The sequence below is a fragment of the Pectinophora gossypiella genome, chromosome 5 (genome assembly GCF_024362695.1).
Source record: "Pectinophora gossypiella chromosome 5, ilPecGoss1.1, whole genome shotgun sequence".
Taxonomy (NCBI): domain Eukaryota; kingdom Metazoa; phylum Arthropoda; class Insecta; order Lepidoptera; family Gelechiidae; genus Pectinophora; species Pectinophora gossypiella.
In genome coordinates this window covers 14364188-14386961 of record NC_065408.1, presented here as the reverse complement: position 1 = coordinate 14386961, position 22774 = coordinate 14364188, and the positions used below count along the sequence as shown (strand labels likewise).

General features: G+C 36.8%; 1 protein-coding gene across 3 annotated transcripts in view; it reads right to left on the bottom strand.

The window, feature by feature from the left end:
* The window catches only part of LOC126367012 (uncharacterized), a 326060-nt gene that overhangs the window by 100984 nt on the left and 202302 nt on the right, over positions 1–22774 (bottom strand). For all 3 annotated transcript variants that reach the window (XR_007566431.1, XM_050010366.1, XM_050010365.1), the window contains exon 4: positions 15263–15360. Coding sequence is in view for 2 of the 3 variants with exons in the window: in XM_050010366.1 (XP_049866323.1) it covers positions 15263–15360 (98 nt within the window). In the remaining variant the exon portion in view is untranslated. The remainder of the gene's footprint in view (positions 1–15262; positions 15361–22774) is intronic.

Here is a 22774-nt window from a genome sequence, read left to right as displayed (position 1 = left end):
AAGCAATTAAAACATAAACGGTGAGTTTGGACAAATTCACGTCTCGCGTCTATATCCTCCTTTGCAAATTTCTTGCAGTTGCACAATTTGTGGTTGTCTGAACAAAATGAGCACGACGCCACAGTGGCGACAACGTGCGAATAACCCAGCTTTTCCAGTTTCCGAGTCTTCAACGTTCCCGGATTGGAATCATCCAAGAACTCCAAAGACCGGAACCTGGTTTCTAAAAAATCAAAAAATGCGGCAAGGGTTGGCAATTCTTGAGTTGAAGTACAATTTTTTTGTTCCCATAACTTACGGGATTCAGCATCTAGTTTTTGTCCTATCAAAAATATTATTATCATATCCCATGATTTTGTTTTAACACCGATATTCTCTAGTGCTAACAAACACTCCTGAGTGCAATCAAATAAATGTCTAATAGCAACAGAGGATTCTGTAGTGATAGATTTTTGATTTACTAACTTCTTTAAAATGTTGGTTGCCAAATGTTTTTTGTTATTGTATCTATTTTCTAATTGAGCCCAACAATTTTTATAATTATCTGCAGTGCATGGGATGTGACGTAACAATTGTTCTGCCTCACCTGTGACAGAACTTTTTAAGTAATGTAATTTTTGAACGTTGTCAATATTAGTGTTAGCATGGATCAGTGAAGTAAACAAATCTCTAAAACTTGCCCACTCAGAATAATTTCCCGAAAACTTAGGGATTGTAATTTTTGGCAATTGTACATTTGATTTTTTATCACTTCCCTGATCATTATTGCTACTACCACTTGAGCTACTTGCACATTTGTCCGCGGGTTTCAATTCTGCGAATTTATCCTTCAACTGTGACTTATATTCGATATAAAGTTCCTCAACCTTCCCATAAGTATCATTTTTATAGTAGGTTGAACTAATTAATTCCTCACGTGATATTTCATACACAACTTTTCTATGATTACTACCAAAAATCTTCCAATGTTGATCTAAATTATCTAAACGTGTTTCAATATAACTGAGAGTAATTCTATCTTTAGGAGCCTTTTTAAAATTAATTTGAGCCTTTGTAATAGTTTCCGCAATGTTTTCTTGCACCTCATAATATTTTTCTGCCATTGTAAGTTATGTATATAACACCAATTAATACAAAATAATATTACTAGTGAATCAATTACAATTCTTACTATTGACTAACTTCTTTTTCAAGTTGATAAGTAATCTCGAGCTTACACAATAGAGTAATGGGAACGTAAAGTAACACAAAATGTTGAGAAATTACAAGTCCATAAAATTTTTAAAGTCGAAGTTGAAGATTGAACAAAAATATTCCAAGTCCAGTTCAAAAATGTCGAAATTTTTCTAAGTGTTTAGCACTTCACTCGAATCGCAAACCGGCATAGGTTCCCCGTCGGAACACTTTTTGCAAAATTATTCTAAGTCCATGCACTAGTAATTTGAAGTTAAAGTTAGGATCTTCTAAGATATAAGGTCGCAAATTGTACTTACAGTTTTGTCCAGTTTGTTACCACTATAGCACTGTTCACTCACACATATATGCACTTTATTAACTTTTGGGCATTCCCGCCCCACCGTCATCCGTCCCAAGCGATGACGTATCTGTGACCCCAAGCCACACTCCCACGAAGACGCACTGGTGATGACACGAACTAGCTGTGACGTCGAAACTTGTGCTGCACTTGGGGGTACCGCGGGGGGCCCCCTCCGCCGCTTCTCCGTGACCCAGTAGCTCCCCTAGCTACTTCTTCAAACAGGCAGTCGCCTGTTCCCGCACCATAGGCAGCAAACCACCACCTCGTCGGCGCAGTTGGACAGTGCACTGTCTACCCCGAAAGCCTACACCGGCAATCGAAGGACCATGAACAAGTCCCAAAAAAGGTTTTGGATATAACCAAAATGAAAACCAATGTTTCGGTAAATCAGACAAAATTTATTGGTCATTAAATCTAAAATATAAGTTCCTTATGAACATCTCGATACCGCGTTTTAATTCGGTACAGCGCCATCTAGCGATCGTCTTACGGATTAATTATATGATAATGAGTTTAACCTTTTACAAACTTAAACAGATCATAAGGTAAGAATTATCAATAGGTATAAAATAGACATAAATTTAACTACAGTTTAATATTATTTACATGAATAAATGTAGCGAACAACTTATTTATTAAAGGATCGTTACAAGCAAGTAGGACCGTAATACAGGTAGGAAGGGGAACTATTTGTGATACAAGATTCTGGAAAAGAAGGAAGTTGTCATGCAAAGGGAATTATATCTTATCATAAAATACCATAAAAAACACGACGGGTAACATTGTGAGGTATGCCGGAAAGCAATGAATGAGACTTGCACAGGAACGAAAAGGATGGTGTGAAAGAGAGGAGGCCTATACCCAGCAGTGGGTGGACACAGGCTGAGTAGATAAATATCGATTAACGTGCCACATGTACGTTCTGCCCAACTTGACTTGTAAAATCTATAAAACAAATGTTCACCTACATGGTAAAGCCCCGCGTCGGGTGCTAATGATGGAGAGAAATCGCTTTACCAGGTTCTAGAATATGATTGCGAATAAGGCACGTTTGAATTACTTAATTTTAATGTTATAATTAAAATTTAAAAATATCTATATTCATTAAGTAACATTTGACCATCAATTTGTACATAACGCACGTTTCGCCCGCTTAAAACTACTGCAGTTTCTCACAACCTATATAGCCGAGGAAAAGAAGCTGCAAGAAAAATCTCGGATATATAGCAATATTGTAAAAGGTGTTATAATTTAATATAAAACATATCAAAACAGCCGCGGCACATGTTCTGAGACTGAAGTTGTCTCTAGTAATAATATTATAAAGAGAATGTAATTCACTACGTTTTAATCATATCATTTAATGCAAAGTGACGACGAATTTAAAAACTTCATAGAAGGGAGAGAAACATCAAGAAGATCTTGCAGGGAACAGATTGAAGAAAAGGCAAACATCGTGTCTTATAAGGAAGACCAAGAAGTTAAAGAATTGGTCTTTGATAGACAAGAATGGAGAATGCTACATCGACAAGAGCGCGGCTCTTAAATTAGCGATAAATGGAAAGTGAAGATGCGACTATGAAACTTGCTTGATTTGCCTGTTCATGTTAACCTAAAAAATATGCATTTATCTGATACGATCACATCATCTGTATTTTGACATGTTGCTAGCCAGGTAAGTCAAGTTCAAGATCACGTTTTATCATCATGGGAACCACAGACTATATCTGGCTGTCAATCAGTATTATAATCAATTCTAATCCAAAACCTTTGAATGGTCCGAGTGATGGCAGGATGTCATACAAAGCCAAAATATTGTGACCTTCAATAGCCGAACGATATTTGGCAGTGAATAATTTAACGGCTGCGCTGATAAAATCATTGTTTACAATTTAAAGTAACAACTCCATTTGAACTTTTATTCATCGTTCGGTCCACTTTTGAAGTGGAATAAATTTGGTCTTCGCCATTTTTGAATCTGAATAGATTCAATCGAATATCGTTGACCTAGTAGGCTATGCTTGGAATTTGCATGACTTTAAGACTTCAAGACCAATTTGTTAGTTTTACTACTTCTTTTTTTACAATGATTCTTTATTCGTGTTTGAGATAGATAATAAGTCTAATGAATACACTTTTCTGTGAAAACAATCAGTAGCTACTTACTTATCAATGAGTGATATTGAAAAAGGAATTCTAATTGTAGAATTCAAAAAAAAAAAAACAAAAACATAAATTAAACAAAAATTGATTTTTTTTAAATTCTAATCTATTCGGTAAATAAAGCACCCGGATTTTCCTCATTTTCTTGTATACGAGTAATCGTAGGGCGATCTTAAATCGTGTTTTTTGTCTATATTTATAAATCACATATTTTTATCTACAGTTACATCTATTTAACCAGTTTCTGATCTTCTGATGTCATTTTTCCGTTGTTTTGGATAACTACAAATTCAACTATTTTCCATTTGAATCATCATCCAATATTATTACTCAACACATTTTTGTATATTCTGTAGTAAAACATAATGTCAATTAGAAAACAGAATTGCAGAACTCAACGGACCGTGTTCGTCACTTAGCTCTATCTAAAAGCGTTTTACGTTTTTGCTCTGCCCTGTTAGGTTAAATCGGGCTCAAGCCTTGGTAAATCTTAGCTTGTTAACCGTGCAAGTTTTTATCTATTTTCTGGTTAAGGACATCGTTTCCATCTAACTGGCTTATTTGAAACTGAGTAACGCTAAGTATGAATGAAGGGGATTTGTTATAACTAAGGAATGCAATCCCGACTCGAGATCGCAGAGTTTCCGCGGGATTGGAATTATCAATCCCGTGAGATCCCGAAATTTTCGGGATCTCGCGAGATCTCGTCAAATTTTTGCATTGCATTCCCTAGTTTATAACGTTATGTTATTGCTCCTATCCTGAGCTGGTGGATATTAAACAGTTGCTTATCTTGAGTCTAACTCAATTAAGATTTCTTCTTCCGACGGATGGTTTTTTCTAGGATAATGGGCCATCGCCTGATCACCTACCACCATAAAATTCATCATGTATCTATCTTAGGACCTACTATCTTTTTTAGTGACTTATTGCAGATTTGCCGGAAATGGCATTACCTACTCGGCCGGACTTTGTATCAACAGTGGCTGCAAATTCTCTTTGATCACTCGGGTGTATGTTTGTATGTACAAAAGGTTTCCATTTTAACAAAACTTAAAAACCGTGATATCCATTTTTAAAGGGAGTATGAGGCAATTCATTGCTGTAGTTTTACTGGGAGATTCCTTATTAATTATCTACCTATTTACTAACAAACTTCAATACATCAAATACTCTTATCCATGGCTAATCTAAAAACATAATTCAGATACGACCTTCCACTCAAAGAATGTGGTTTACTTAATGCAAAATATTGAGCAATATCCTTTGAATTATGCGTGGATATACAGTACCTTTGTTGCGATATTTAGATGGTAAGATTGAGCTCTGTGACATCAATTTCTGTTTCTAAGAATGGTAACAGGGACAACGTGATAGCATTATGTGGTAACGGACAAGCTGTGAGAGAGCAATGGTAGGTATTGTATTGATTTATGAATGAACGGTTGATAAGGTTAAGGTCGGAGTCTAGTTTTAAATCTGGTTTGATCATAAAGAGGTCGTGCTTCGATTTCGGACGAAACTTGTAAAAGGTAGATTGAACTTTTTGTTGCCGTTTGTACTTGTTTATGTATAAACATTTAAATGTATGGAACGGTCTTGATTATTTGGTTGGACGAAAAAGAGAGACATTCATAATCCTTTTTTTTTTTTTTTTTTTGACGTGACTTATTGTAGATTTGCCGCAGATGGCATTAACTACTTGGCCGGACAAATGGGGAGCGCTGAAGGCTCTCACCCGGTACAACGTTTAAGACAACAGGCCTGAGGGTGCCCAGTTGGGCGCGAACCTCGGCTCAGGGCGTCGTCTGAGAGGAAAAATATTTGAAAGAATTAATCGACCCTAGTGGGTCGATAGCGATAAGCGCTGAATGAGGGAAATCGTCGACCACGCCGGCGGGGTCGGTATCGGGGTCCTGAAGTGTTTGGTGTCGCGAGCTGATTGGCTGCCTCTATGGCTAGAGTAATCGGGTCGTCGGGATCGTATATTACGTCCTTCGGACGCCGATACTTTTCAGTACCGTCCCTAAGCGGGATGTATTCGGAAGCCGCAACTACCAGGGGATTTGGGTGGTGCGGAGCAGAATCGAAAAAACGTTTGGAACTACCATTCATAATCCAGAACGCCTAGTACGCTATGTAAACGCGACGCGACACGAGATGGAAGGTCCTTGATACACGCGACTACCGGAACATCCGCGATTTTTCAAGATGTCGCACCTCAAAGTAAATACCTCATTATTGTATATTGCTTATAGAAGAGCCAAGAAACAGATACCTAGAAAGAAATGAGAAAATTGATAGTTTGTAACATCATTTCATCTTCATTATAAAATTATAAAATACACACACAACACACACATCCACTCACACACACATACATACATTCATCTTATATAAGAACGCTGTAGTTAGATAATATTCTTATTTTTTCACACATTACTTGACACTACCACTCTCAACTGAACACTTTAGGCTAAAAAAAAATATTTATCATAAGTTTTGCATAACGGGTATAATACCTACCTATTTATTTCTTTAAGCTTTTCTATTGGTACCATTAGTAATCGATATTGAAGAGCGCGGTCTTCTAACACAGGTGTTGTTCACTTAACAGAAGGCCGCTACACTTGGCAAGGATTGTACCTTTTTTTTGAAATAAATAACTTTTTCTTTTTTCTTTTTTTCATTCGTATGACACACTTTTCATATTCAAGTTGCGAGCAAGGCGATGCGTGAACGAAGAACCTTAACTCGTCTGTCAATTTTGCTCTAATCGCGCCGTTAGCGTGCTAGGCCATATAACAGAATCTCAGGTGCTTGTGAATTAATTATTTGTATATATTATTGTAATATTCTGTGTCACGAAGATATTATATCTAACATAATTATAATATATACTAGATTTCGAGGGGGGTATTTGTTCGGAACTTTATATGGCGGCCATCTTGTTGCTTTTTTACCGGCATTAGAATTTGACCAAGACTTAAAGAAAACAAAAAAAAGTTCTAGTTGCGATAGGTTTGCCAGGTCGTAAGATGTCTCCCTGATGCGGAGCAGTTTTGAAGATCGAGAAGTATTTCTATATTCAACTTGACGTTTTGATCACACCCCCCATACATCATTTCTAACCCCGAGGCATTTTCGGGAATTTATTGTGTATAAATTCTATATAATAACAAAACTGTCTGCAAGTTCTCTTTGCCTACCACAATGACAATTACAGGCGTGATATTATGACCTACGTACATTGACTTTACACAATATTTACCCTATTAACTTTCTTTATGCAACAATTCATAACACAGTTTAGGTCAATTGCATTTTAAATGACTAAAGCCTACTTTCATAAATCATAAAATATCGGCATAATTTGCGACATGTATAAAGTTTCAAAATATTATAGTAATCCAATGTAAGAGCTCAGTTTAATCAATCAAAAGTTTTAATTACTTTTATTATGACATATCTGGTAAAACAAGTAGTTACTTAATCCTATAACAACAGGTTGACCAGTTCGAGAATGTAAAGTAATACTAATAATGAGCCTTCGAACTATAAGACGAATATTTGAATCACTATTATGCTAGTAGGTATATACAACCAGTTTAATAGGTTCGAAAAATAAAATTCGCTTGTACGCCCGTGCCAAACAGTCATAGGTCGCCTAATGTACTCTTTTTATTTCGCTTTTGTTTTGTATTTCCTGTGTTATAATATATTATTATGTCGTAGTGAATTACTTGCAACCATTGAGGTTTTATATTCTAAGGTTTCTAGCTTAAGTTTTATATTATCGTTTCAATGACAAACATCTTTCTATGATGTGTTAAAAAAAAACTCTGATATATGTTTATTCACACCCAAGATCGCTAATGAGTTGAACAGAATCACACAACAGATTTTGATACGTAACCCTAAGATGGATAATTGATTAACCTAACATTGATAAGCGATCGTTGATCTTCCATATATAAACATGTCATTACGCTCCTTTTAAATACACACCACCTTATTACAAAACGATAATAAGTACTAGGTTTAAAATTAAACCGTGCCACTAATTCCTTCGCTAATTATTTTTTTTTTAATTCACAAGGTATAATTATAAATAATTTTATGCAAACCTGTGACACTAGGCCGCGGTAGTGGGACTTTTTAAGTGGCATGGAGTAAGTATATTTTATACCAGCCGGGCTAATATGCGCAACGTGATAACATTTTGTCACGATCATTTCATAGATTCCAACGATGCAATTATGTCGTTTTGTCGATTGGCGCTAATATGGGAATGGTGCAAATAAGTCATATCGTTCTGTCAAAATACGAACAAAATCACGTGACACGCATGTTAGGGAAAAAACAAACTTATCGATTTCGAAAAAAATATAATTAAATCGATCGATAATTTTATCACGTTGTCAGCTGATTATTCTGAGTTAATATGAAGTGGAATTTTCCGTCGCAAAAGTATAGAATCTAAAAAAACAAGAATTTTGCGACGAAAAATTCCACCTGATATTAACTTAGAATCATGGTCTGATATCATCTCCCTGAGTATTCGTTACGATGTCTCTAACACCCTGTATATCAAGTTGTACTACTACTTATATACCAAAGCTCGTAACAAGTACCTGCTGGCACAAACCAGTTGTGATTTACCGGGACCCGGCCTCCTTGCGACAACCTTTAGCTGATGAAATCTGTCTCAACGCTCCTCCAGTTGTGCTACAAGGTATTTGCTTACAATTACAAGAGATTGCAATATATAGAGCTTAATGTGACACTTAGCGGGTCTTGTGACAATGTTTTGTGGTTTATTAAGTGGATAAAAGGGTGTGGATACATTCTTGGGTTTATATTGTTGGTAGCTGGACATTGGTTAGGTATGATTCTTCTTATCGTATTGGTTGTGAGGTGTAACCTCATCGACTCTGGTGTCAGGGTTATTATTAAGCCGCCAAAGGCTACTGATATGACTCATGTAAAGACTACCTACTTACTTAAGTAAGTAGTAACCTAACGTGCTTTCTGAAGCACGGATCATTTTACTTTCGGACAATCAGGTCAGCCTGTAATGTCTTCACCAAACTTGGGACCACAAAGTGATTTTTGTGATATGTCCCCACCAAGATTGGAACGCTTGCGTTGGGTCCATTGGTTGACTACTGGTGTAAATGATTATGCCAATTGATAGTGACAGTGATAAAATTGTATAGGTTTGACATAAAGGTATCAACAGTGGCTGCAAGTTGTCTTTGATTACTTGTGGCTCTGCCCACCCCATTAGGGATTACGGGCGTGAGTTTATGTATGTATGTATGTTGACATAAAGGTACTCGTTTTGGGCCATACGTTTCATTTCACGTTTATGCTGCACCATAATATTGGAGTCTGCGAAAGTATTTGAAGAAGATAATTAGTTTACGTTTTACGTTTACGTGATTTATTGTAGGTTTGCTGCAGATGGCATTAACTACTTGGCCGGACAAACGGAGAACGCTGAGGGAACATATCTGTATTAATTGAAATAATAAGGAAGTTCATTACGATAATTTAGTTTCTAACAGTATAATATCCTAATTAGAAACTGGTTTGAACACTAGACACAACTATGCAAATATACAGTCGTAATCATTATCTACATTCCAGCCTACAACATTTGTCTGGGCGCATTCTATGCTCAATGCATACACAAACTCACGTTTGTAATCCCTAAGGGGGGTGGGCAGACGAAGACGAAGTCCAAAGATGGATATGATGAACCAAGGCAGCAGTCTATTGCCCGTAACATTTATCTATAATTAGAAAGGACACATTCCCGCTGTCGCGTTTTAGGATAAGCAGCTCAACGTATTTTTTATTTTATTCGCGTCCAGTTCAGTATGTCACAACATGACTAAATGTGCTGAGCGCTATAAGCTTTACTTCCATCGATATTCATACGTACATACATAAACAGCCTATAATACGTCCCACTGCTGGCACAGGCCTCCCCTCAATCAACCGGAGGGTGTATGGAGCATACTCCACCACGCTGCTCCACTGCGGGTTGGTGGAGGTGTTTTTACGGCTAATAGCCGGGACCAACGGCTTAACATGCCCTCAGAAGCACGGAATCATCTTACTTTTTCGGACAATCAGGTGATTCAAGCCTGATAAGTCCTTACCAAACAAAGGACAGTCTCACAAAGTGATTTCGACAATGTCCCCATCGGGAATCGAACCCGGACCTCCAGATCATGAGCCTAACGCTCTAACCACTAGACCACGGAGGCTGTCTGCCATCGATATACTTACCACATTTTATGACAATAAAATTTCATTTCATTTCATAGGAGCAAATTGGTCAATACTAAGAATTAAGCCAGACAGACATATACAACTTATGTCTTGTCATAACGCCCATTGTCCTTTTAAACTACAAATTCCATTGTTTAAATATTGCATCTGGAAATCTGACAACCTACCACTCTTTTTTTGAATTCTTTCTTCTTGCGGGTGTGCCAAAGACCGACCTTATCACCCTGGTGTCAATGATACTATTGAGACGCCAAATGCCCCTGATATGGCTCACACCATGGTATAAGAAAACCAGGTATGTTCAAGCAATTGCTAGCCCATTGATGACATAAGTGTTATCACTGTGTTACCATTAAATTGGTATCTCCAACATTCCAAGGACGTAAACTTGATTATTGAAAATTAAGTGAATTACTGACTATTACTTGTCACATAAGTATATAAAAATCATTAAAATTGTAAGTAAATCTTTTACTAAAAATTCAAAATTTCCTTGCAAAGTAAATATAAAAACATTGGTGGTAGGTAATTTATTTTTTACGAAATGGCAACGCAGGGCGGGATGACGTCAGCTGGGCTAACCTTGAAATGTTAGCTGTCACTTTTGAGTATACCTGATCTTCTTATACTATGGTTCACACTACAGTTATGTGCTGTTCCAGGAATGTTATTGTTATAACGGACACGGGCTGCTTTTTTATATAACGTCTTTTTAATGCCGGAAATGTTCCCAAAGTGGAAACGACTAGGTACTTAACATGGCGAAAAATAAATCTACAAGAAGAAAAAATGCAAGTATGTAGCAATATCGTTTACAAACAACACTACTCGACTCGATTGGCTGTTAAATCGATTAAATTGCATCTATTTTAAACAAACTTTTTGCTCGTCAAAAGTTAATTGATTCTGAGCAAGCTGTTTAGCGAACTGTCAAAAAAGTTGCGAATTTACTATAGTCACTACGATCTACGATATTGAAACTGTAGAAAAAAGTTGTTAATATTTAGACAGACAGACAGATAGGTCAAACAAAAAGAATTTTTCACAGGTTCCGCTTACCTAACCTGAAGATTTGAAAGGTCAGTTTTTTACAGAAGCGACTGCCTGTCTGACCTTCCAACCCGCGAAGGGAAAACCAGCCCAATACAGGTTAGGTCACATACCTCCGAAAATGCATTTCTCGAGAATATGGGTATATTGCTTTCTTAGATGAATTGCCTCGACGTGGCCATTTTAACCCCCCAGTTCAGTACAATTAGTGATTATAATTCAATAGAGATAACATTTTACCATAGCTCCAATGCGTGCGCGCGGTAATAATTATGAAGGCATTGATGATGTCATGTATCAGTCGAGATTAGGCCGATCAATTCTCTCCATTTGTCCGGCCAAGTAGTTAATGTCATTTGCGGTAATCTACTATAAGTCTCGTCAATAAAGGTCGGTTTTTAAGGCCTTCTAAGGTATTAATGCAAATATAGAACGTTAATGATAATTTGATGACCACAAGGTGACCTCATTGGTACGCTATTCAGGGATTTTTGCCAAAAAGACCATCACGAAAGAACATTTCTGACCAGGATCGGGGTATGGTGTAAGTCACAGGAAATGTTGTTGGTGCTAGAAATGCTTTCTGCTTCTGCGTCGATACATGTACGGTCACGAGCATTAACATGTATGATACACTTTGGTACCATGTCACATTAACTTTTTCGACAGATTGAACTGTAAGTCTCACTAAATGTCAAATATGTTAGTGCGACAGAGTCTTAAAGTGGGTACATTATATTGCTCATGACTGTACATAGATAAACTAAAGCCTATTTCCCACCGGGATAAGTAGAGACTAGAGACTATGGAATTCAATTTGTTTCAACCCTGACACACTTTCTTTTCTTCCTCCTCATTCATCAATCATTCAACTCTCCTTTGCATGTAGTAAGTTAATCGTGGTGAAATAAATGTTTTTTACTTATTTATTTTTTATACATATACTATATTAATACTTAACCTATCGATAGTTCAGCATCACTGATAAGGGAATTTCCAGGCTTTTCAAGCAGGATGGTGCTGTAAAGATTTTAGATAACAGACATTATGCATCTTTTATCTTTGGTTTTGCGTATAAATGATGACCCTTTTTATTACACCCAGGCATAATTACATCTTACACACATTATTATTCTGATCAAAATAAAGACAATTATTTTTGTAGATGCTTCTGCGATTAAATTGTATTTTTAAATAATTATGTATCCGTGTAATGAGAAAATAGGTAATTATCACGTTAATTCTTGGCAGCGCTATCTATATTATTTTTGGGGACGTAGCCTGGAAAGACTCTAATTAAAAAAAAATATGTAATTAGTATAATTCTTTATGGCAAAATATCGTTTCATCGGAATGCTTGTAACTTGCTCTCGAAAAGAATTTTGCAGGCAGAGATAACAAACTTGTCGAAACGCTGACCAAACGTTGAGAATACTTGGGAACAGGTTCTACAGCCAGTAGGTGTCTTTTATTTTTTGCATTTCATGGCCACGAGTCATCGTCGGCTAACACCGGTACAGATTGCCCATTTTATTATTATACAATCCTGTTCTTGGCTGATTTAGCAGGCACACCATTATTACTTAGTAAAAAAAAGAAATAAAAATAAATAATTTGGTATTTTTATGAATCTCTATGAGATTAGAATATTTAAATTGTTTTATAAAAGAGGCTTTACTCAAAACAAGAAACAACATTATTTAAAAATCTAAAATTTAAAAATAGAAACATCTAGAATAATTATAAAATCTTTTTTCTTTATCTTCTTTTTTTTTGTTATATTCGTTTTCATTATTTTCTTTTTTATTACATTCAATTTATTATTTAATTCAATATATTTTATTGGTTGAGTTGTTAATATTTCTTCGTCTTGAGCCATATAACTTATCTACGCGAAACATGTAAAAAATAGAATAAACCTACGAAATCAGATAAAGAAAGCTAATTATAGTTAATTAGTTTTTTATTTTCTGTATCTAAGGAACGTTATACTTAAATCATCAGTTTGTTTATTTAAATATAATATTAAAGAATTGATGATTTGACAATGTCTTGTAGGTGTCAACTTTAGAACCCTATCGCACTAACATATTTGACATTAGTGACACTTCCAGTTTATTATGTCAAAAAAGTAACTGTAATATGGTTTTAAAGCGTATAATAATACCCACGAGCACGTTTGAGAGTCGTTGCCATAGGTTCTTGAAACCATTCGCACGAATTCTCAATTTAAATAAATTGAAGAAAATACCGATTCGAAAAATCATTCTCCAAATTCAAATATCCAAATCGGCACAATTCATCAAATTCTAAAATATTTAGTTCAACCGTGACTGAACCGAACTGTAAGTGTCTATCGATTTATTTATCTGAATCATTACGCGTTTGCTCAGCACGACTCCTTCTGCCAAACAATGCTCTCAAAATATTTGTGTCAAATTGATATTATTGAATTCAAACATTTTGTTTTGAGAACGAGCAATTTTGACCGCTTATCTGATTATACAAAATAATGATGAATAAAATTGTGAGTGTCATTGTCACTTATGGGATTTGAGGTCAAGTTTCTAAGAGTTATTATTTATTTTTTAACCTGGCTTATTGCAGGTTTTCCACTACTTGGCCGGACAAATATGGAACCCTGAGGGCTTGACAAGAGCTGCGGGTTCAAGTCCCGTCCGAGTCAGATTTTTTTTCGATTTAAATTTTCTTTTTGTGAGTTTCCCTAAGCACGTGTAAGTGCTATAAAAAAACTCTCTCTATAACATTATTGTAAGTGGACCTACAAACGAATGCCAAGTAACTTCTGGTATTTTCACATGAATTCACCAACATTTCTCTGAAATCGAGGTCAATGAGAGAATCGTATCTGAATCGGCTTGGTAATTACCTCGAGTCATCTAGATCGGCCGATACAATACAATTTGGTAATTACATCTACATTCACCGGTTATTTTCACATTTCCAATATTACATTTTTATTCGGCCAGTAACCCAAATGTTTCCAAATTGGCAAATCTCTACCTTAGAGAAAGCCACTTATTAAACCATCCGTATTTTTGTACTCATTTTGTGGAGACAGAGAACAAAATGCTAATTTTAGGCACTTGAAGAACCCTGCTTTACATTATGTTTGTACCTATCAGTTAACACGTTCACTGTGTAACTGAAAATTAGATATCAACACCTCACGTGCAATGTTATTTTTCGGTAAACACAATGAATACTTAATATAAAAAAATGTGCCCCCCATATGGGACATGCACGTATTAGTTTATTTTTTTTTGCCTCATATGTGGTTGACGCTCAGTGGGTAGGCCCGCTACAAGGTGGACCGACGATCTGGTGAAGGTCGCGGGAAGCCGCTGGATGCGGGCAGCGCAGGACCGATCGTCGTGGAGATCCTTGGGGGAGGCCTATGCCCAGCAGTGGGCGTCATACGGCTGATGATGATGATGTGGTTCATACAGAGTGAACGTTTTAAAAATGCAACTTTTCTCTTATACCTACTTGAAATTACCACAATGCAGGCAAGTTACAAAACTAGGTAGCCTCTACTTCGTCACACCCATAAGACATCCCCCGCGGCATAGCAACTCCCCCGCGCGCGGGGCACATTAGGTATATCGTCAGCTATGATAATAACGCCACTTAAAACTTATTTTGGGCGGAAGGCACGAGGAAAAGCCCTATTCTTCCCTAAAAGTGACATGAAGAATGCTACACCGACAAGAGCGTGGCTCTTAAATTAGTGATGATCAATACTTATCACCAGGGGTTTGCATGGTCTGTCTGCAAATACTTGAACCAGTCTGTCAAATATTCTTCATGTTCTAAATTAAGTACCTAATGAATGATACCTAACGAATGAATGTATCTTTGCGATAATATTTGTTTATGTACTCTCTAATTCTACTAAAGTAATTTGGTATTATATTATAATGTATGTACACTAATAACACATGTTTATGGAACACGATGTTCGTGCGTCACCCAACAGGGTCCACATAATATCAGCGGCGTGGTTCACGCCGCGACTTGTGCTGAGTGAGGCCCTTTTATCTCAGGACGTCCACCACCACCTTATGATCATTTCGACAAACATCCGTCTTGCTTTTTTGAAATTGTTTTAATGGAAATTTGATATGATGTCTTTTTTTTGTGTGTATAATAAAGTATTTCTATTCTATTCTAATGATTTACGAGTACCTGTGACGTTAGGTCCATGATGCAGTCACAGAGCGCTTCAGGCAGTGGTGTGAACTGCCCCTGGTATGCTGGTGTTACTATGCAGTCTTCTATGTCACCTGGAACAAGAGAGAATAATTTTATTGTTACGTGCAAACGTACATCAATACATTGAAGTATATAAAGGCCACATTGGAGCAATTCATATAAAAAAACAATATCACAATATGACATTTGCGCTTCTAAAATTAAGTGCGCAGTTGACAACAAATGTCCAAAAATATCAATATTGCTTTTTAGATGAATTGACGTGCCTAGATGTATCCAAAGATTTTTGGTGAACGGAAAATTATTTTCCTTAACTTATGAAAATGAAAAATGTTTATTTTCTTTTACAATAAAGCCTTAACTACTGGTGGATTGGGGTCTCCATTTAAGAGACATAGCCTGTGTTTGGAGGCCCCGCTCTTCCATTATTACAAATAAATTGTATGTAAATAAAGCAGTGTGGTAGGTTTAAAAAGAAGACAAGTACTACGGCATGCAGATAGAATATATCAGCACACCCAGCCCTACGATGTACAAATCTTGGGATCAGTACATATTACTAGGACATAACAGGAATAGACTACTGGGTGTGCCGAGTATAACACTAGGTAACATATATTGTAACATTATTGGATAAGACGAAAAACTATTCTAATGAGTGAGATTGATCAGCGCAATTGATTGACGGCGCAATGGCTCCTCTGCACTGTAAAGTCGTGAAATGTAAATAAATAAATAATAAATAAGAAATAAATCAGTAGGTGTCATGTACCTTGCACAGTATAGTTACTTATTAGGTACCTATTAGGTACCTGGGCATGAAAAAAAATCTGCAACCTCATTTAACACATGCATGACTCGCGTGAGAAGGATGTTATCCAGCAACTTGGTTCGTCCGCGAGGAACCGTAGAATATCTTTTTAACTATACCACTGACTTTGTAATTGAAGCATTGTCCAAGGGGAATTAGTGCCGTTGCTAGCGGGTGTCCTATAAACTGCTGGCAGCATGGGGCGTGTGGCGTTATCCCGCGGGACTCACTGGACAGCGGCCAAATTATGCAGCGTCGGAAGTTATAAACTTACGAGTTGTGTACATTGTTAACTACATTCGGCTTACATACTTTACAAACGAGTGTGCCTAGTTATAAGCTCTATAGGGGATAATAGTCACGGAAAAGTTCGTGGATCTAAAAAGGACATTCAACTAAAAATGCAATTTGACATTTGCGCATACGAAATTAAGCGCGCAATGCAAAGTCAAATAGCATTATTCCTTTTTTAGACGTATAGCTTCAATGCGGCCTTTTCAACCCCCCAGATCTGGATGAGACTTCATTTGTATTTAGACTTTTGATATTTACAGGAAACTTTTAGTATGAAGTCTTTATTTAATAGCATTACTTCTCGCCCTTATCATGACTGTATTAAGTGTGTATTCCTCTTCCATTCATCTCTGTAAGTTATCTCACTACTCACACCTTTCACACACATAAATTCTTCTTCACACAATCCATCCACACTTTCCTACATCGTCCCCTACCCCAATATCCATCCACATTCATGTCTTATCACTTTCCTCGTAATATGGTTTTCACAAAAAAAAAAAAAACGCTGTTCACCTCTAACTTGCCCAGTAAAAATGCAGTTATGCCTAGTCCCGCTATACGGATATAAAAGTATTCGTCCTGACAGTGTGCTTTGCTGATTTATTATTTGTTTGTTTAGCGAATTACATTACTGCAGACATTTATATCATAGTGAATCTTATTATAAACGACAATTTTTATAAAAGAATTACACTTTTAAACGCACACCCTCTCTCTATTTTGAAGTTCGAAGGATGGATAGATTCTCACTCTCGTTTGATGCCATCCAGGTCAGAGACGATAACATTTAGACAATTGTGTGGTTTCCTAGGTCAAACATAAAATTATGAAATTCTGATTACTAAATGCTATACTTATTTAAGTTCTAAGGGACAAGTAAAAAGAGGCGAGCATATTGCTATTAGTCGGACACAAATTCTGTAAAGTCCGATTTGAAAATTCGAACACGTGACACTACAAAGACAGATATAAAACTGACGAAAAACATTTCCTTTTTTCTATTTTATTTTAAACAAGATAAACGCAACAAGTCCGACGTTTTATCACATTTTTCTATGAAGTCACAGTGTGCTTTTTCTACAAATTCCATATTAATTTCGTGTTTTGAGGTTTAGTAAAAAGACCGATTTAACTAACTTGGAAACTAGCCTATTACGCTAACTGTCATTAAAGTTCATCAAAAGCTTGGCGCACTAAAATATTAAAACATTAACATTAAAAAGTAAAAGTACTTATTCATTTTAACAGTGCACAAGAAAAACTATTTACCCCATCATTTCAATGGTTCAGAGAGGAATTGGGTCAGGCGTAGTGCATATTCAGAGTTCGCAGTGCTCTCTCAGTGCTCTCAGAGAGCCACTGAGTGAATAATAGTGTTATCAGTGTAAATTCAGGCGGAGGTCGGCACTGCATTGAATTTACTCAAACAATGCGACGATGCAGTTACCTACTTACTGAAATTGTGGTATAGTATAGTAGGGAATAATGATGATATTTTGTCATTTTTTCTTAGACTTCTATGAATGTAACTTACGCAAAATAAAGAGAAGTAATATACTTACGTGGCAACATGTTTGTTCCAAATAACAAACAAAAAATATTTTGATATATGCCTCTCCCATTAGATTATATTTTTGGATAATTATGTACCTCGAGTAATGCGCAAATAGGCAATTATAACGTTCAATCTGAACAGCGCCATCTGTATATTTTTTGTGAAAACGCTACGCTATCATAGACTAAACAATAAGACAGTACGGTCACGAGCATTAATATGTATACACTTTGGTACCATATTACATTAACTTTTTTGACAAATTGAACTGTAAGTCTCACTAAATGTCAAATATGTTAGTGCGACAGAGTCCTAAAGTGGGTACATTATATTGCTCATGACTGTACACTACGGTTCTCTACACCAGCACTATTGACCATGGGTTCTAGTTAATCGTCCATGAAACACTTTGTTCAACCTTTTGCTTAACCACAAACAATATTTAATACATCGTTTCCTACTCATAAGTGGTTCCTAGTTGTACTAAGTGTTTGGCCTCCATGGTCCAGTGGTTGAGCGTTGAGCTCACGATCCGGAGGTCCCGGGTTCGATTCCCGGTGGGGATATATCACATAAATCACTTTGTGATCCCTAATTTGGTTAGGACATTACTGGCTGATCACCAGGTTGTCCGAAAGTAAGATGATCCGTGCTTCGGAAGGCACGTTATAACTGCCATGCCACCGCCAAGACGAGCAATGCGGAGCACAAGGGCAGTACTAGAACTACCTATCTTTCTTTAAAAAGTTTCCTCGATTTTTGCCACTCTATTGCCTCTATTGCCAAATAGGTCGCGAAGTGAACGAGTGGGTAAGTGCTTCTGCATATCGTCGCTCAAACTCGTTTTTCTTCTTCGTAAATTCTTCACAAACTCAGCACATTACAGAACCACTAAAAGTCCTCCAGCTTTAAACAAAAGCCACTCTAGGCTGTCTAGGTAACCTAAATTCGAGCTGAGCTTACGAACGTGTCAAGGGCTAGTCTGTTGCTTGGCATTATTGTCTGTCCTATAAAAAGTACTTTTATTTAAAATACTTTTAAGGTTGGCCATAATCTCACCCGATGGTAAATAAGGATCTATCACTGCAACACGCTTACTTACTAAATGCCTATTCATTCAAGTTTTAAGGAGAAATTGAGGATACTAGTTGCAAACAAAAAAGGGAATTAAGTACGCTGACCAGGTACGATCCGGAGCGGGGGTCGCGACCACGATCTCGCAGACGTCGCCCTAGTTCTTTAACGAACTTTTTCGCTTCCTCGCACCATAGTCCACCCGTCTCCACCGCAAAAGGGACAAACGAATATTGCTGCTGCAAGTCAGCGTACTTAATTCCCTTTTTTGTTTGCAACTAGTATCCTCACACATCTCGCATCTCAGCACATCTCGCTGGCCATCCAACGCGGCAACGCGGCCAGCGTGATGGGTACATTTGAGCTGCTCCGAGGCGGGCAATTTGACTAACTTTAAGTGTAATTAATATCTAGTTTTTAAGCTTTAGAAAAGTTATTGATCTCTATTTCATAAAAATTATGACTCTCGACAGTTATATTTTTGACGTGACTTATTGTAGATTAGCCGTAAATGCCATTAATTACTTGACTGGAAAATAGTCAGTGACAGTCATAAAAATGTATGGGTTTGACATAAGACGACATGTCAACCCCATACATTTTTATCACTGTCACTGGCAATTGTCATAATCATCTGCAACTTGGCTAAGGCCCCTGCTGATCAACAATGAACTTTACAGCATACAAACAAAATAAAATTGCAACGCAACCAATTACAGAATACTATAAAAGTCCATATTAGTAGGATTTTACATTGTATACTTAAATCGAAACGAATATATTATTGTTTTATAGTTAACCTTTTGACAAATAAGTAAAACAACGGCCTCTGTGGTCCAGTGGTTGAGCGTTGGGCACGCGATCCGGAAGCCCCGGGTTCGAATTCCGGTGGGGACATATCACAAAAATAACTTTTTGATCCCTAATTTTGGTTAGGACATTACGGGCAGAACACCTGGTTTTCCGAAAGTAAGATGATCCGTGCTTCGGATAGCCTGTTAGGCCGTTGGTTCCGGTTACTACTTACGGATTTAAGTAAGTAGTCGTTACATGAGTTATGTCAGGGACCTTTAGAGGCTCAATAACAACCCTGACACCAGGGTGATGAGGTTGGTACTAACCTAACCTAACAGTCCACATGATAAAATAAAAAGAAGAAATACCTTTTTAATACACGAACGTATTGTTAAGTCATACTTTTTTGCAATTCGTGAGAACAAAGTCATGAAGTTAAAATTGTTCATTGCTTTATGATTATGGCAAAAGTGACAGTGGTAAAAATATATAATGGGCTTGACATGTAAAAAAAAATAGAAAAAAATAAAAGAAACTGCATGTAACCCTAAAGACTACACGCACGGGCAAACGTAACTGCCTCCAATTTGGTTCCGCGATAAAGAACGCCGCTGAGTAGGAGTGTTATAGTGTCGAGTGTCATTTGCGCATGCGCACATTTGTCGGCGCATCGCCGTGTGGGACTGGCCAAGGCTGACACCGACGATCAGGATGTAAAGCCTGGAGTACACTATAGTGCACTTATGACCTTTTAAACTAAGTGGGTCACTTTGTAAGCTTGAAGGCATTTGATTCAGAGGGGGTGAAGTAAATGTTACGAATTGATGCGGGGGGAGAGTTACCGTTCTATACGTAGAATTATTCTTTATCATCGGTGGTTCTTGTATAGAATAGAATAGAATGGAAATAGTTTATTATAAACGCCACACACAAAAAAAAGACAACAACATCATATCAAATTTCCACTAAAATAATTACAAAAAAGCAAGACGGATGTTCGTCGAAATGATCATAAGGTGGTGGTGGACGTTCGGAGATGAAAGGGCCTCACTCAGCACAAGTCGCGGCGTGAACCACGACGCTGATATTATGTGGACCCTGTTGGGTGATGCACGAATAACTTGTCGGTGTAGCATTCTCGATGCTACTTTTACCATACCATACCTATCGATCGTTTAGTGTTCAACATAATATCCATCGTGTTGGCAATTTCAAAAAAGGAACGTCACGTCACTTTTTAAGAGAAAAAACGTTTTGGCGGGTGTTCCGTTTGGGACTACGAAGAAAAAAACAAGTGAAGACGATGATACTCGAGAGAAGCGAAATCTGAAAGACTAGTTGCCTTATTATTTTGTATTAATATTTCTTATTATAATTTGCAGTAATAATATTTGGTTTCCATAATAAGAGTGATATATTTTGTGCTACTTAACATTTACTGATTATAACTGGGTATGTTACTAATATTTACGTTGTATTGTAGAGTTTGCTAACAATCTTAAGACTACTGCTGAATAAAACTGTCGTGTACACTAAACCTTAGACAACAGACCGCGCCGCTGCCTTAGCATTGTTCATTTTATTTAACATCACCATGTGGGTAGTTCGTAAATAACTTTACAACCACAAGTCTCGCGTAAAATAAAATAAACGTTTTAAGTGTATCCTTAAATTAGGCTGGTATTGTACGCTATTCTTTTCAGTTAGGGTTAAAGAAGGTTGTTTAAGATCGATAGATGTCAGAGTTTATTTACAAAGGTACGAAAGACCTATTTGAGTTCCTATTTATTAACATGATCATTGTTATTGAAATTCAAATTCAAATTCAAAAATATCTTTATTCAGTAGGTAACATAGTTACACTTTGAATCGTCAATTTTTACATAACGAACGTCTGATCCGTCACATGGTGTTTAATTAACTTGAAGGTTTGTCAATTCTGATTTTTTACAGAAGCGACTGCCTTTAGCAAGAATTGTCGAAAGTTTATGAATTACAAGTTTAGTTTCTGGGTAGGTTATACACTCTAAACTGGTCGACATTTCGCAATTTAAGGCACGAATGTTAGTACTAAATCGATTAACTATAATTATAAGTAATATATTCAAGCAACAATATTGGACATGAGCAAACATAAGTTCAGGTTATTAAGTAATAAAATAACATTAATAATGTGTAATTAACTTTTAAGCACTGTCATTATTTAATAATAATAATGAATTATGACAGTCTGAAACCCCGGTCAAGGTCCTGTTACACGCTTGTAATAATGAAATAATGATTTAATGATATTACTCATTAGGTCAAGTTGGTACTGAATGATTTATTACTTGCAATGTTTTTTTTTTCATGCCGCGGCTGCCGTGTGTATGAAAGTTAAGTAAATCGTAGGTTTTGATCCCGATTTTTAGGTACAGTCATGAGCAATGTAATTTACCTTTAGGACTCTGTCGCACTAACATATTTGACATTTAGTGAGATTTACAGTTCAATTTGTCAAAAAAGTTAATGTGACATGGTACCAAAGTGTATACATATTAATGCTCGTGACCGTATGAGTACTATTTAGACCCTTATGATACTTATATACATCACGCCTATTTCCCACAGGGGTAAGCAGAGACTATGGAATTCCATTTTCTTGGACACTTCTTTTGCTTCCTCCACATTCATTAATCGTTTCGTACACGTACGCCGGTTCAGAGTGGATCATGTACTGAACCTTTTCTAAGGAGATCTCCAATTTGGTTAATGGTCGTTCTTCTAGGTTTTCCTCTGTCAACCCACGCACACGCACCACGCACCATTCTCTACTGCTGAAAAACGGATCGCTGAGATGAGGCTTGTGCCCGGTAAGAAGTAGGTTGCCAGGAGAGCCCTCAGCGACCCCCGTTTGTCCGGCCAAGTAGTTAAAGCAATTTGCGGCAAATTTACAATAAGTGACGTAAAAAAA